Source organism: Cetorhinus maximus, chromosome 16 (genome assembly GCF_964194155.1).
Source record: "Cetorhinus maximus chromosome 16, sCetMax3.hap1.1, whole genome shotgun sequence".
Taxonomy (NCBI): domain Eukaryota; kingdom Metazoa; phylum Chordata; class Chondrichthyes; order Lamniformes; family Cetorhinidae; genus Cetorhinus; species Cetorhinus maximus.
The window spans coordinates 34,561,782-34,575,318 of NC_135894.1; the positions used below are offsets into that span (position 1 = coordinate 34,561,782).

The following is a 13,537-nucleotide window of genomic DNA, read 5'->3' on the forward strand; positions in this document are numbered from 1 at the left end:
GCAGATGGGCTGAGGTCTCAGAACAATACAGAAAACAGTCCCTTACTGTTAGATAACTGGAGTGAGATGCTGGACACTGACAGCATTAGTGGTGAATATTGGGGGAGTCCAGGAGGGTTGAGAATTGGTAAGGTTTGGGAACACAGGTGAGGGAGAACTGGTATCTGGCAGATGGGATAGCTATGATTGAATGGGTGAGAGTAGCACCAAGCAAGGGCAGTTCTACCGAGCTGGACAAGAGAAAAGAGGCCTTGGAACAATGTGGTATTATCAAACATGTCAAAGGCTGCAGAGAGAGGTTGAGGAGGACAAATGTATCATGGTTACAGTAATAGAAGATGTCATTGATGACTTCAATTAGGGCTATTTCAGTGCTGTGGTAGTGTCAGAACCAGCTTGAGAGATTCAAACATGGAATTACAGGAAAGATAGGGACAAATTTGGAAAGGATTTACACATACAAGGACATTAGAGATGGAAGACAAAGTGACTGTGTGTTTCTTTTGGAGAGTGGTATGATGATGACAGATGTGTAAGGGTTTTAGATGATATTTGAGCAGAGGAGGTTATTTACAGTGTCAGCTATGGTGTTGGCCAGGAAGAGAAGTGTGTGGTTAGCAGATTAATGGGAATGGTGTCAAGGGAGAAACAGATGGGGCTTATGGAGAAAATGAGAAATAGGAGACAGGAGAGGAACAAGAAAAAGACACAGGTACAGGGCTAGGCTGGGAGGAGTTTGGGGGAAGAGACTGGGTTTACATAATGCTAGTGGGTTGGCTGAAGTGGTCCAGAACCTTAAATAATATCACAACTATAAAAGAAGAACAAGAATTTGTGGCATGTCATAGATGGATTTGTTCAATGAATGAATCATAACATTTGTTAGAGAATTGGACTCAAAATCTTGAAGTTTTCTTATAAGCAAGAGTTCATTTCCCTTACTAGAGAAAGCAAGGTTTCAAAAGATATCATGTCAACTATTTTAATTTACCAACAATGGAATTCGTTAAAAATAAAATTTTGCTAGGGAGCATCTTGGAAACCAAAAACTGAAATACTAAAAATTTGAAATAAAAAACAGAAAATGTTGGAAATACACAACAGGTCTACCAATATCTGAAGAGAAATGTTAATCAATATTTTGAGATTGATTTTCCATTATTTTGTTTATCTGCTTATCTTGATGGAGCCGTGCTAAGACGAACAGTGTGATCTGTAAAAAGTCCAAAATTCCAAGGAGGTGAAGGGAATTTAACTTGAAAAAAATACTGAACAGCATTACTGTACCTCCTCTCCTGAAAGATAGTAGGCAGCCAGCAGGCCTCCGATAAACCTGATATTCACTTCAAAGACTGAGACTTCCGCATTCTACAGAGCACAAGAAGAGAAGTAAATAGAAGTTAGGCTGCAATATATTAATGCTTTATAAGTATAATAACAAGTCTTCCTATTTCTTACGTGTAAATCAGGGACATATAGGTCCACTTTTGTCGGTTGTCTCTTGTTCCCCAAGAGTGCCTGAAATACATCGGACACCATATTGGCTCAGATTATTTTCAGGCATCCATGGCGATTGTCTTAAACATGCACTGGGCTTTTTGCATATGCCACGAGTGGACAAAAGTCAATTTATGGGCTCTTTGGTCAAAGGCTGAGCAGAACATGCTTCACTCGTTTTTTCCAGATTCTTTTGAGGCTTAGTCTTTAAAGGGACTGTTAGAAACTCTGGACACAAAAGTTCATTTTTTTTACTTTTAACTTACTTTAATATGGAACTGGGAGGAGCAATAACATTCTGTCTCCATAGCATGACTGTGGGCTTCAGCCAACCCACTAGCATAACCTGCACCATCCCCCCACCCCTATCCAATCCTATTTGCACTCCTTGCATCCAAAAACCTACCTGAGGGCCACTACTCACCTCATAAGCATTAAAATTGGTCCAGAGAAAATCAGCAAACTGCCTCAGGAGACACAACTCACTAGAATTATTTATATGAGGCCTGAAGCCCAATTTCAAATGAGTTTCGGGTCACCAGCTTCTGGTGATTGCTGCAAGTATGTCGGGCCAGAAAGCAACTCAAAAATGATTCTGCTCCCACTCTCACTTTTATCCATGGCATGTACAAGCACTTAAGTTCCCTTCATAATTGACATAACATATGGCAAACCAAACACACAATGACAAGTCAGTGTTTTGATGGATTTAGCTAAGGACTAAAAGTATCAAGAAAGTGGAGATTTAGTTTTACTTTAACCAGTTATTTTGAAATCATGAACTTGAAAATATCCCTCTGAACTATTATTTTTCAATCTAAAGGTTGTGGCAAGTAAACGGGCATAAATCAGGAAATTTGTCATCATGACTGACTTAACTGGGGTCGGAGGTATGGCAATCAATTGGTATTGGCGAAGTGATACAAAGGTCCCAGAAAATTATGGTGTCGAGTTAACAATGGTGTAAATCATTTACACAACTACTAACAAACCCAACGTTGCACATGTGCCATTTGCATGGTGCAAGCCTCCCGGGAATTCAGGGCTTTATTCCCGGATGGCGCTCATCGTCGAGCCATATTACTTTTCTCCCTATCTGAGCTTTGTATGCAGCGAAGTGCTGCTTTTTAACAATTAAAGCCTTTAACATTTTTATAACCCTTTTACCTTAGGTGATAATTGGACAACCATTTCCCAACCCTTGCCTCCATTCCAGCAAGCCATACTCTAAACTTCAATCCTCTCATGGCTTCAGTTTGACCCATTCAGACCTGCTTTGCTGCCTGTTTGTGCCTGCACTACTGCCAGTTTGGATCTTGTCTTCCCTTCCTCCTCCTGTTCCCTTTGAGTTGGGTCTCAGAAAAATAGGGCACAGCCACATAGGACATACTGGTGGCGGCAGACAGGACAGCAAGAAAAGGAACCATAAGGAGCGAGCAAAATAGAGGGATGGAGGCAAGAGAGCAGAATGTAGGGTTGCAAGCGTTCAACTTCCATGAACAGTACCATGGGAGATCAACTTATTAATTGAGAGTGGATATGTCATCCGACAAGCCGCCTTTTAAATTTCTTACCATTGATACATTTTCCTTCCACTGAAAAAGGTTCATTCCATATTAAGTTGGAAACAGGGCCATTAAGAAGCAAGAGCAGGTGTAGGCCCATCGAGCCTATTATGACTTACCACACTGAAATCTAAGTTCTTCTCAATCCATTCTTTCCCATCTCGAAACTCATCAAAAAGACCCATGATGTAGAGTGTATCTAATGCATCCACTATGGTTGCACCCAACTGAGAATTTCCTAAAAAAGTAATAAAAACATTCAATACTTTGCATGGTATCTGGCTAAGTACATCCAAATCTGGCCGATCCAACTATACACCTGAAAATGGTAGTATTGACTTTACAGCATATTTACAGCCTTCAACCTTTTTTTTTAATCTGGGGAACCATCAATGAAATAATACATTGGTGATTGGCTAAATATCAACACTCCACTCACTGTAGTGCAATTGCTACTCTTCTTCCAGAGGTTAATTCTCTTCTACCCAAGATCTTCCTCCTTCTTACCAAGCTTCCAGAAATGTTTTTCCTCCCTGTGTCCCTCCTGTCTGTCACCTGGCAAACTAATGGCTCCTTTCTGCCAGCTTCATTTCAACGACAGATGACACAGAGTGGGCATGAATTTGTGATCTGACAACAATTATCACCAGATCAGGAATTCCTGCTAGTAACAACATGGCAAAGAGCAAAACAACAGCATCATGTGGTAAGAGCAGTACTGGCAACAATGGGTTATTATGGAATTAGAATCAGCAGTTCTTCAAGAAGGGGACTTGTAGTAACACCCCCAACAAACGCTTGTTGGCTTTTGGAAAATCACGAGTTTAGACAAAGTTGATGCTGGATATCTGAATACCTTTAATATAATGCCATTCCTTCAATGGAATTGCCATTAGAAAATTAAAATGCAGCAAGAAAAGCCTTCATGTCAATGATTCACATCTCCCCTTATAACATTCAATGGCATTGCCATTGCTGAATCCCCCACCAATAAAAACCCTCGGGGTTACCATCGATCAGAAACTTAACTGGACCAGTCACATAAATACATGGGAATTCTGCAACAAGTAACTCATTTCCTGACCCTCCCCCAAAGCCTGTCCAACATCTACCAGGCACAAATCAGCAGTGTGATGGAATACTCTCCACTTGCCTGGATGCATGCAGTTCCAACAACACAAGAAGCTCGACACCTTCCAGGACAAAACGGATCACTTGATTGGCACCCCATCCAGAAGCCTAAACATTCACTCCCTCCACCACCAGAACAGTGGAAACAGTGTGTGCCATCTACAAGATGCACTGCAGAAACTCACTAAGGCTCCTTCAACAAAACCACAATATCTACTAAAAAGAACAAGGGCAGGTTGTGGTATTTGCCTGCTGCAAGTTCCCCTGCAAGCCACACACCATCCTGACTTAGAAATACAATGCCTATTTTAAAAAATAATTTCCAATAACATTATAGACAATCTCTTCATGACGCAGCACTCTACCAACTGGAATTCACCATCACTGGGTCAAAGTCCTAGAACTTCCTCCATAGCAGCATTGTGCATGTTCCTACATCACATGGACTGCAGTAGTTCATAAAGCTGGCTCACCATCACTTTCTGAGAGGCAGTTAGGAAAGGGCAATAAAATAGTGGCCTTGCCAGTGACAGTCACATCCCATGGATGAATAAAAAGACTATCCTGTTATACCAACTGTGCAGATTACAGACTTACTGAAATGTCTATTACAAAACCAAATGGAATGCTGAATTATAGAGCAAAAATAGAATAACATTATTCAGAAAAAAATCACAACCAAGCCATATGGTACTCTGATCAGAAACACAGTCTGTCCAGTTCTTGTCACTGACAAACAAGGGACAGCAAGATTCAAGTTTAGAGGCAAAGTAAAGAGCCAGAAGGCTAAGCTGCAGATTCAAAGCCCTGAATTACATGAAAAGACAAGTGAAGAATAGAGAGCACACCTCCGCCATGCGATGTTAACTCAATATTATTACAATTACGCAGCTCTTACTTGTGGCCTTTCCCTGCCTGGTCGATGCTCTGTAACTACAAATCTGAAAAAAAAAGAAATCTTTTTATTAAGAGCTTCAATCTGGTCAATTCACATGCAACAACCTAGCCTGAAAACTCTGCTCATATTGGCAGCTGTGACAAATTACACAACAGCCAAGACAATCCACAACATTCTAAATAAAACAACACTGTTAAAAGAAAATCAATTCCCCTATTGTCCAATGTTAACGGATCCTTTAAAAAAAATCCATGATCTGAATCCACATTTTCACCAAAAGAAAAATCAGTTCTTCCTTGGGCCATACTGAGAGGAAAAAGCTGGAATCAGATGTAACGATATTACAGTTGAATAAAGGCAACTACAGAGGCATGAGGGAGGAGCTGGCCAGAATTGACTGGGAGATGAGCCTAGCAGGAAAGACAGTGGAACAGCAATAGCAGGAGTTTCTGGGAGACACAGCAAAAATTCATCCCTAGGAAGAAGAAGCACACTAAAGGGAAGACGAGGCAACCATGGCTGACAAGGAAATTCAGGGACAGCATAAAGATAGAGAGAAAGCATACAATGCGGCGAAGAGCAGTGGGAAGCCAGGGGATTGGGAAGCCTACAAAGATCAACAGAGGACAACTAAAAAAGAAATAAGGAGGGAGAAGATTAAATATGAGGGTAAACTAGCCAGTAATATAAAAGAAGATTGCAAGAGTTTTTTTAGATATATAAAGGGTAAGAGATAGGCAAAAGTGGACATTGGGCCGCTGGAAAATGACGCTGGAGAAGTAGTAGTGGGGAACAAAGAAATGGCGGAGGAACTGAATAGGTACTTTGCGTCAGTCTTCACAGTGGAAGACACGAGTGACATCCCCAAAGTTCAAGAGAGTCAGGGGCAGAGGTAAGTATGATGGCCATTACCAAGGAGAAGGTGCTAGGAAAACTGAAAGGTCTGAAGGTGGATAAATCACCTGGACCAGATGGATTACACCCCAGAGTTCTGAAGGAGATAGCTGAAGAGATAGTGGAGGCGTTAGTGGTGATCTTTCAGGAATCACTGGAGTCAGGGAGGGTCCCAGAGGACTGGAAAATCGCTAATGTAACCCCCCTGTTTAAGAAGGGAGTGAGGCAAAAGACGGGAAATTACAGGCCGATTATCCTGACCTCGGTCGTTGGTAAGATTTTAGAGTCCATTATTAAGGATCAGATTTCAGAATATTTGGAAGTGCATGGTAAAATCGGGCAAAGTCAGCATGGTTTCATCAAGGGGAGGTCATGCCTGACAAATCTGTTAGAATTCTTTGAGGAGGTAACAAGTAGGTTAGACAAAGGAGAGCCAATGGATGTTATCTACTTGGACTTCCAGAAGGCCTTTGACAAGGTGCCGCACAGGAGGCTGCTCAGTAAGATAAGAGCCCATGGTGTTAGAGGCAAGGTACTAGCATGGATAGAAGATTGGCTGTCTGGCCGGAGGCAGAGAGTGGGGATAAGGGGGTCCTTCTCAGGATGGCAGCCGGTGACTAGTGGAGTTCTGCAGGGGTCAGTGTTGGGACCACAACTTTTCACTTTTTACATTAATGATCTAGATGAAGGAACTGAGGGCATTCTGGCCAAGTTTGCAGGTGATACAAAGATAGGTGGAGGGTTAGGTAGTATTGAGGAGGCAGGGAGGCTGCAGAAGGATTTGGACAGGTTAGGAGAATGGGCAAAGAAGTGGCAGGTGGAATACAACGTGGGGAAGTGTGAGGTCATGCACTTTGGTAGGAAGAATAGAGGCATAGACTATTTTCTAAATGGGGAGAGAATTCAGAAATCTGGAGTGCAAAGGGACTTGGGAGTCCTAGTCCAGGATTCTCTTAAGGTTAACTTGCAGGTTGAGTCGGTAGTTAGGAAGGCAAATGCAATGTTGGCATTTATTTTGAGAGGACTAGAATATAAAAGCAGGATGTGCTGCTGAGGATTTATAAGGCTCTGGTCACACCACATTTGGAATATTGAGAGCAATTTTGGGCCCCATATCTCAGGAAGGATGTGCTGGCCCTGGAGAGGGTGCAGAGGAGGTTCACTAGAATGATCCCAGGAATGAAAGGCTTAACATATGATGAACGTTTGAGGACTCTGGGTCTAAACTCAATGGAGTTTAGAAGGATATGGGGGGATCTGATTGAAACTTACAGAATACTGGATAGAGTGGACGTGGGGAAGATGTTTCCATTAGTAGGAGAGATTAGGACCCGAGGGCACAGCCTCAGAGTAAAAGGAAGACCTTTTAGAACAGAGATGAGGAGAAACTTCTTTAGCCAGAGAGTGGTGAATCTATGGAATTCATTGCCACAGAAGGCTGTGGAGTCCACGTCATTGAGTGTATTTAAGACCGAGACAGATAGGTTCTTGATTGGTAAGGGGATCAAAGGTTACAGGAAGAAGGCGGGAGAATGGGGTTGAGAAACTTATCAGCCATGGTTGAATGGCAGAGCAGACTCGATGGGCCGATTGGCCTAATTTCTGCTCCCATGTCTTATGGTCTATGTACCATGTTTTGTTGAAATTCGTCTATTAGTTTAAGATCTACTGTTCACAAAGAGACTAACAAACAGAGGCAAAAATATTCAGTGGCAGAAGTAATTAAAGGAAATTGAGTTTTTCCAGTCTTGATAGGTGCTTTATAAAGCATATACGGAGTAAATAATAATACATAAATAAAGTAAATAGTAGAACATAAACCAATAAAAATGGAGATGGAAACCTTGGAATCATTTAAGAATCAAATGGATACAGCCATAGGGGTAGTTTATGGTAACTAAATGGATAATTACAATGGACTGACTGGTTATACTCATCCATAATTATCTTTTTGCCTTGTGAAATATACATCCCTGAAAGAATTGATTCAGCATCTCAAGGTTTACATACAGGAAAATCTCTTATCTGGCACACTCTAGGAATGGGAGGTGCCGGTTAATCAAATATGCTGGTTAGCTGAGATGTAAGGTGAGTTCTTGTTTTCATCCAATGAAAAAGTTTCAGGATGATCACGCTGGTCTTGAGGTCTTGACAAATCAATGAATTAAGCGCATGAATCGAGCAAGTGGCGCAGAGGGCAGATGGTGCTGTACAGCAGTGGGAGACTGAGGCTGGAGCAAGAACAGGCAGCCTATAATTATTAACGGAGAATTTGGCATGTCCAATCAAAAAATAGACACAACCCCAGAATTCCAGTTAATAGAGAATTCCAGTTGGTAGAGTGCTGCATCATGAAGAGATTAATGTTTATAATGTTATTGGAAATTATTTTTTAAAATAGTTTAGTGGTTTCTGTGTCTGTGTCTTAATTGGATTAAAGACAGCTGGTCCAGAGGCTTTGATGTATAGAAAGAAGTAGGTTTGAAATGGTAATCAAATAAACATGGGGAAGTTTAGGAACATAGGTGTCAAGGGGGCACTGCATTTTTAAATAAACCATTCAAAAGAATGGGTGAAATCTTGTACCTAGCTAGAAGACGTCAAGCAATGTGTTTATTTTTATCAGCTTGCTAATAAAATTGGCGGAATCAAAGGATATTATTGTTAAAAGAGGTAAAATTAAAAGCCTAGTGATAGAATGGAAAATTTACATTCAAAGAGAAAGATATGTATAAAGGAGAGAGGAGAGTGTGTGTAAGGTAGAGGCATTTTAAGATTCATCAAGTGTGAAGGGCTCTGCTGAAGGGTCATGAGGACTCGAAATGTCAACTCTTTTCTTCTCCGCCGATGCTGCCAGACCTGCTGAGTTTTTCCAGGTAATTCTGTTTTTGTTTTGGATTTCCAGCATCCACAGTAGTTTTTTGTTTTTATTTTACTGTACTGACCTTCTAACAAGGCAACTACTTAATTAATTACTAGGGCAAACTGCAGTATGAATATCAAACAACATTAAAGTTAATCTTATAGGAGATCATAGATTGTGGATGTGTTATTCTTATGTTAACCACTGAAAAAATTAGGCAAGATCCACTCGCACCATTTTTGTGGCACAAATGTGAGTAATATCTTGCAACTTGATGCCACATTAGAAAGTTCAACTCAAAATGTTTGATTAATATGCTGCTCACTTCAATGGCAGTTTACAAAAATAGTCACACACCTTAGTGTTCTCTCAATCTAAAACCAACAATATTTAAAAAAATAATCACTTTTCATTCACATCTGTTCAGGGTCATTCACACCAGTGAATTCCTGCTTGGAGATTCTAATCTTTACAAAAGTACAAACTTGTTACCTAAAATATTAATAGTGTACACACACCTCAAGCAAGCCAGTGTAATGACGGGTGAAGCCACATAACTGGACTTAAAGAAAGCAATTCAATAACATTGATCAATAAAACAAATGGTAAACTTTGAGTTAATGTCATGTTCCCATATATTCTGAACTTTCAGACAATTTGAACAGAAACAGTTAAAACGGCCGCTGACAATTGCATGACCTTTGGCAATACCAGCTCCAAACAGTCCTGAGACCCAGCAAATACCTAACTAAAAATGGACATCCTCAGCCATCTGGGAAATTCATACTTTCCTTTGCTTAAGGATATAATATCAAGAAAAGTTCTATAGTATTCTAGCCAACTCGTCTTTCTGGTTCACTATGGACAAAAGACACATCAAAACTCAATGCGCATTCGACGAATGTGAATGAGTCCTCTTCGACCTCCCACTGTATTATGATGTTCCCTCATCTGAATTCAGATTTCAAAGCATCAAGGACAACACAGGATGTTTATTGACTTGACTAGCCACCTTATTTGGAAAACGACTTTGGACCTGAAACAGATCACATGGGTGAGACAGCCATGCTTGTTACCTGCTTTTAAAAACAGCAAGAATCAGCTCTGCAGAGACAGACGCCATCAGGAAGTCATCAAACCAGCTGCGGCCAACTAAGCAGCCAAGGTAATAAACAGCAATGCCTAAAAGGTGGGGGAGCGACTCTCCCCAATCTGTTCCAACTTCAAGCTCACCTGAGAACCAATCCCCTGGAAATTCAATACATGAAGCCTTGCAGCTTACTGAGAAACCTCTACCTAGAAGACCTTCACTTCAACTAAAACCATCAACTCATCCAAGAAAGTACAGGCTTGCCACAAAAGAGAGACTGGGACAATTGTACCTCGTAACCATTTTTTTAAAACTTCATCTGCATTTAAACTTGGTATGTGTGATACTGTGAGTGAGTCAAGTGAATGAAATACCATTTCTTTTAAACATCCAGAGCAGGTGTGAGATAATAAATAACCATCTCTATTTTTAAATTGACAAAAAGCGTTCTGCTGGAATTATTTAAACTGGAGACAAGCACTCTGAAGGAAAAAAATACGCACACCTCACATGCCAAAGCACATTGATCATAGGCTCTAAGAAAACACAAAATTCTGTCTGTGACAGTTAAAAATGCAACCAACCTTGAATGCAAAACACAAAGTGAAAGTTTAAAATTATAATACTACCTAAACCACGTTTCGTAATAGAAATCTTTAAACATCAAAACAGCCACAATAAGACGCCTAGGTTATGGACGAAGTATACAAACTGACATCTAGCTGCATAAATTTATACCAGGGTAATGTGAAATTCAACGCATTCAACGTTACTGCAGCAGCGAAATATTTTTATTGAAACCTAAAGGTTTGGGAGCTTAAGATATATTGTATAGATTAGGATCAACATTGCTTAAATTAAGTCTGTATTTATAAAGTTTGAAAATAATCCTGTTTACATGTAGATAATGTTGTAAGAGGCTGAAAATAAAAGACATTATTATCTAATAGTCTGTACCATTAATTATATTTTCAAGTCACATCAGATCTCAAAATTAACACTGGTTAAATTCAGTAGATTTGTCAGCAGATCAATAACTGTGGGGGTGTAACTGATCTGATGAATAAGTGAATGAAATGCCAATGCAATAGAAAAGAAGTACAGAGCACAGAGTGATCGCAGAACTGAGCACTCTGTAAACAGAGTGCTAAAGTCAGGAATCTGGTGCAGTGGGGGGGGAAAGGAGGTGGTGCTTTTTATTCTTCCTGCTTTACCTCCTGTAGCTGGTGATTATTTTTCCTTTGTGTATAAGCTAGGAAACTGAAACTTGCTATTATTTAGCTTTGCTAAATTAGTAACTAATTAATTAACCCAATAAACAAAATTAGATAGACATGGTAGAACAGGTAGTCTGTAGCATGTGGAGAGTTTGTATAGCATTGCGATCCCAAACAGTCATAACTACAGTTAAGTGTCTGAGGCTCAAGAAATTTCAGCGCAAGGTTGTAGAGCTGGAGTCTGAGCTGCAGACATTTCAGCGCATTAGGGAAAAGAGTTACCATGACTCTTTGTTCAAGGAGGCAGCCACACCCCTTCGGTTAAGTAGAACTTTAAAGTTGGTCGATGGTCAGGAACAGAAGGGTGTGAATGCGAGTCAGGCAAATATGGGAATGGAATAATGGAGAAACCTTGGCCCTTGACTTTGATCAACTGTTATGTGGTATTTGTTACCTGTGTGTGAGGGAACAGGGACTTCAGGATAAATGAGCAAATTGACCATAACACTATGATGCAGAAAGCCATTCAAATGGAGAGGTTGAAAAGGAATGTGCTAATGATAGGGTACAGTATAGTCGGGAGATAGATAGCATTCTCTGCAGCTGTGACTGGAAATTAAGGTTGAGCTGTTTTCCTGGTGCCAGGGTCAAAGACATTGCCTCCAGTTTGCAGAAGAACCTGGGTGGGAGGGGAGGATACAGCTGTCATGGTCCATGTAGGACCATGGTGGCCCAGTGGTATTGTCACTGAACTAGTATCCCAGACACTCTGGGTAATCCTCTGGGGCCCCGGGTTCGAATTCCATGGCAGATGGTGAAATTTGAATCCAACAAAAATCTGGAGTTAAAAGTCCGATGAAGACCATGAAACCATTGCTGATTGTCACAAAAACTTATCTGGTTCACTAATGTCCTTTAGGGAAGGAAATGTGCAGCCCTTACCTGGTCTGGCCTACATGTGACTCCAGACCCACAGCAATGTGGTTGACTCTTAAATGCAATTAAAGATGGGCAATAAATGCTGGCCTAGCCAGCGACGCCCACATTCCATGAATGAATAAATAAAACCAATGACATAAGCATTTCTTTCAAATGAGGCTTCATGCAGAAGTAGTTTGAGGAACTGGGTTCGAAATTATTAATAATGAGCCATATGCAAATTAGCACAGGGTTAGACAGATTACAGAATTAAATGCGTGACTTAGTGATGTGAAAATATGTGGTTTCAATTCATGGCGGGGGGGCGGTGGCACAGGGAGAGGAGACAGGTCAGCTGAAAGGAAATTTTAAAATCTAAAGAGAGAAATTGAGGCAATAGAGTATTGTAGCAATATAGGTAAAGACAAGCAAAGTAGGACAGGAAGAAACTGAGAGTTAATGGTAATAGTACATCAATGAATAAGATGCATGCAAAGAATAGTGGTAAAAAATAAAATGAAAGGCTCATCTAATGCACGAAGCATTCATAACTAGGTGGAGGAACCAGTGGTACAAATAAAGATAAATAGAGATCTGATCAATATTTGAGACATGGGGCTGGATTTTGGTCCCGATATGTGGGGGTGGGGGGGGCATGTTACTTGCTGCTGCCAGCCAATGTGTTTGCCAGCACCATCCCACCACCAAGCCATTATCAGGAATGGTCAAAGTAGGGGCTGAATGGCTGCATAAGTGTAAGCAGAGGACAGCCAACTGACATAATGAAAAAGTCAATTAAAGCCAGAGGTGGACTGGAATTTTCCAGTCAGCCTGTGCTGCCCCCACCCCACACAGTGTCAGGAGCACCAGGGGCCAGTGCTGCAGGAAGGCTTTGAGGCCACCGCCACACCTAACTGCTGGTCTGCAGCTGCAGACCACTCTGTGGGTGGGTTTTCCCTCCACAATGTTGGCTCTGGCAGCTGTGGTCAATTTTTACTTCAAATTGTTTAAAAGTGCTGAAAGGCAGAGGCGCCCTCTTGCCCTTACCCACAACAGCAGTCTGTAGTTTATTCACATTAGCTCTCCAGGCCCGAGAACTCGCCCACCAGCCTTAATTAGATGACGAGTGCTCCCTCTGGCCACTAACCAACCAATCCAGGCAAGGTCCATGTTGGATGACTGCTCCCAACAATATCTGATCTGCACCCGCATTTGACCTCTAAATCAGGGTCCTGGCCCAAAATGGATAAACCTGCCCACAGTTGCAAGGTGCCCAAGGTTAGGATATAAATATTCCAGGATACTTAACATTTTGAAAAGCTAGGTAGAATAGAAAAGGAGAAGTGGCTTTGATAATAAAGAATGACATAAGGACAGTGGTAAGAAATAATGTTAGCTCAGAAGATCAAGGAGTAGAATCAGTGTGGGTGGACATTTGGAGGAACAACACTCAGAAAACACTGA

At 41.1% G+C, this 13,537-nt stretch overlaps 1 protein-coding gene across 3 annotated transcripts in view; it reads right to left on the reverse strand.

Moving 5' to 3' along the window:
• Window positions 1-13,537, reverse strand: part of LOC144691500 (mannosyl-oligosaccharide 1,2-alpha-mannosidase IB-like) — a 157,704-nt gene that overhangs the window by 88,271 nt on the left and 55,896 nt on the right. For all 3 annotated transcript variants that reach the window (XM_078559642.1, XM_078559644.1, XM_078559643.1), the window contains exons 4-5: window positions 3,182-3,300; window positions 1,288-1,368 (exon numbers count right to left, since the gene is read on the reverse strand). In XM_078559642.1, the coding sequence (XP_078415768.1) occupies window positions 1,288-1,368; window positions 3,182-3,300 (200 nt within the window). The remainder of the gene's footprint in view (window positions 1-1,287; window positions 1,369-3,181; window positions 3,301-13,537) is intronic.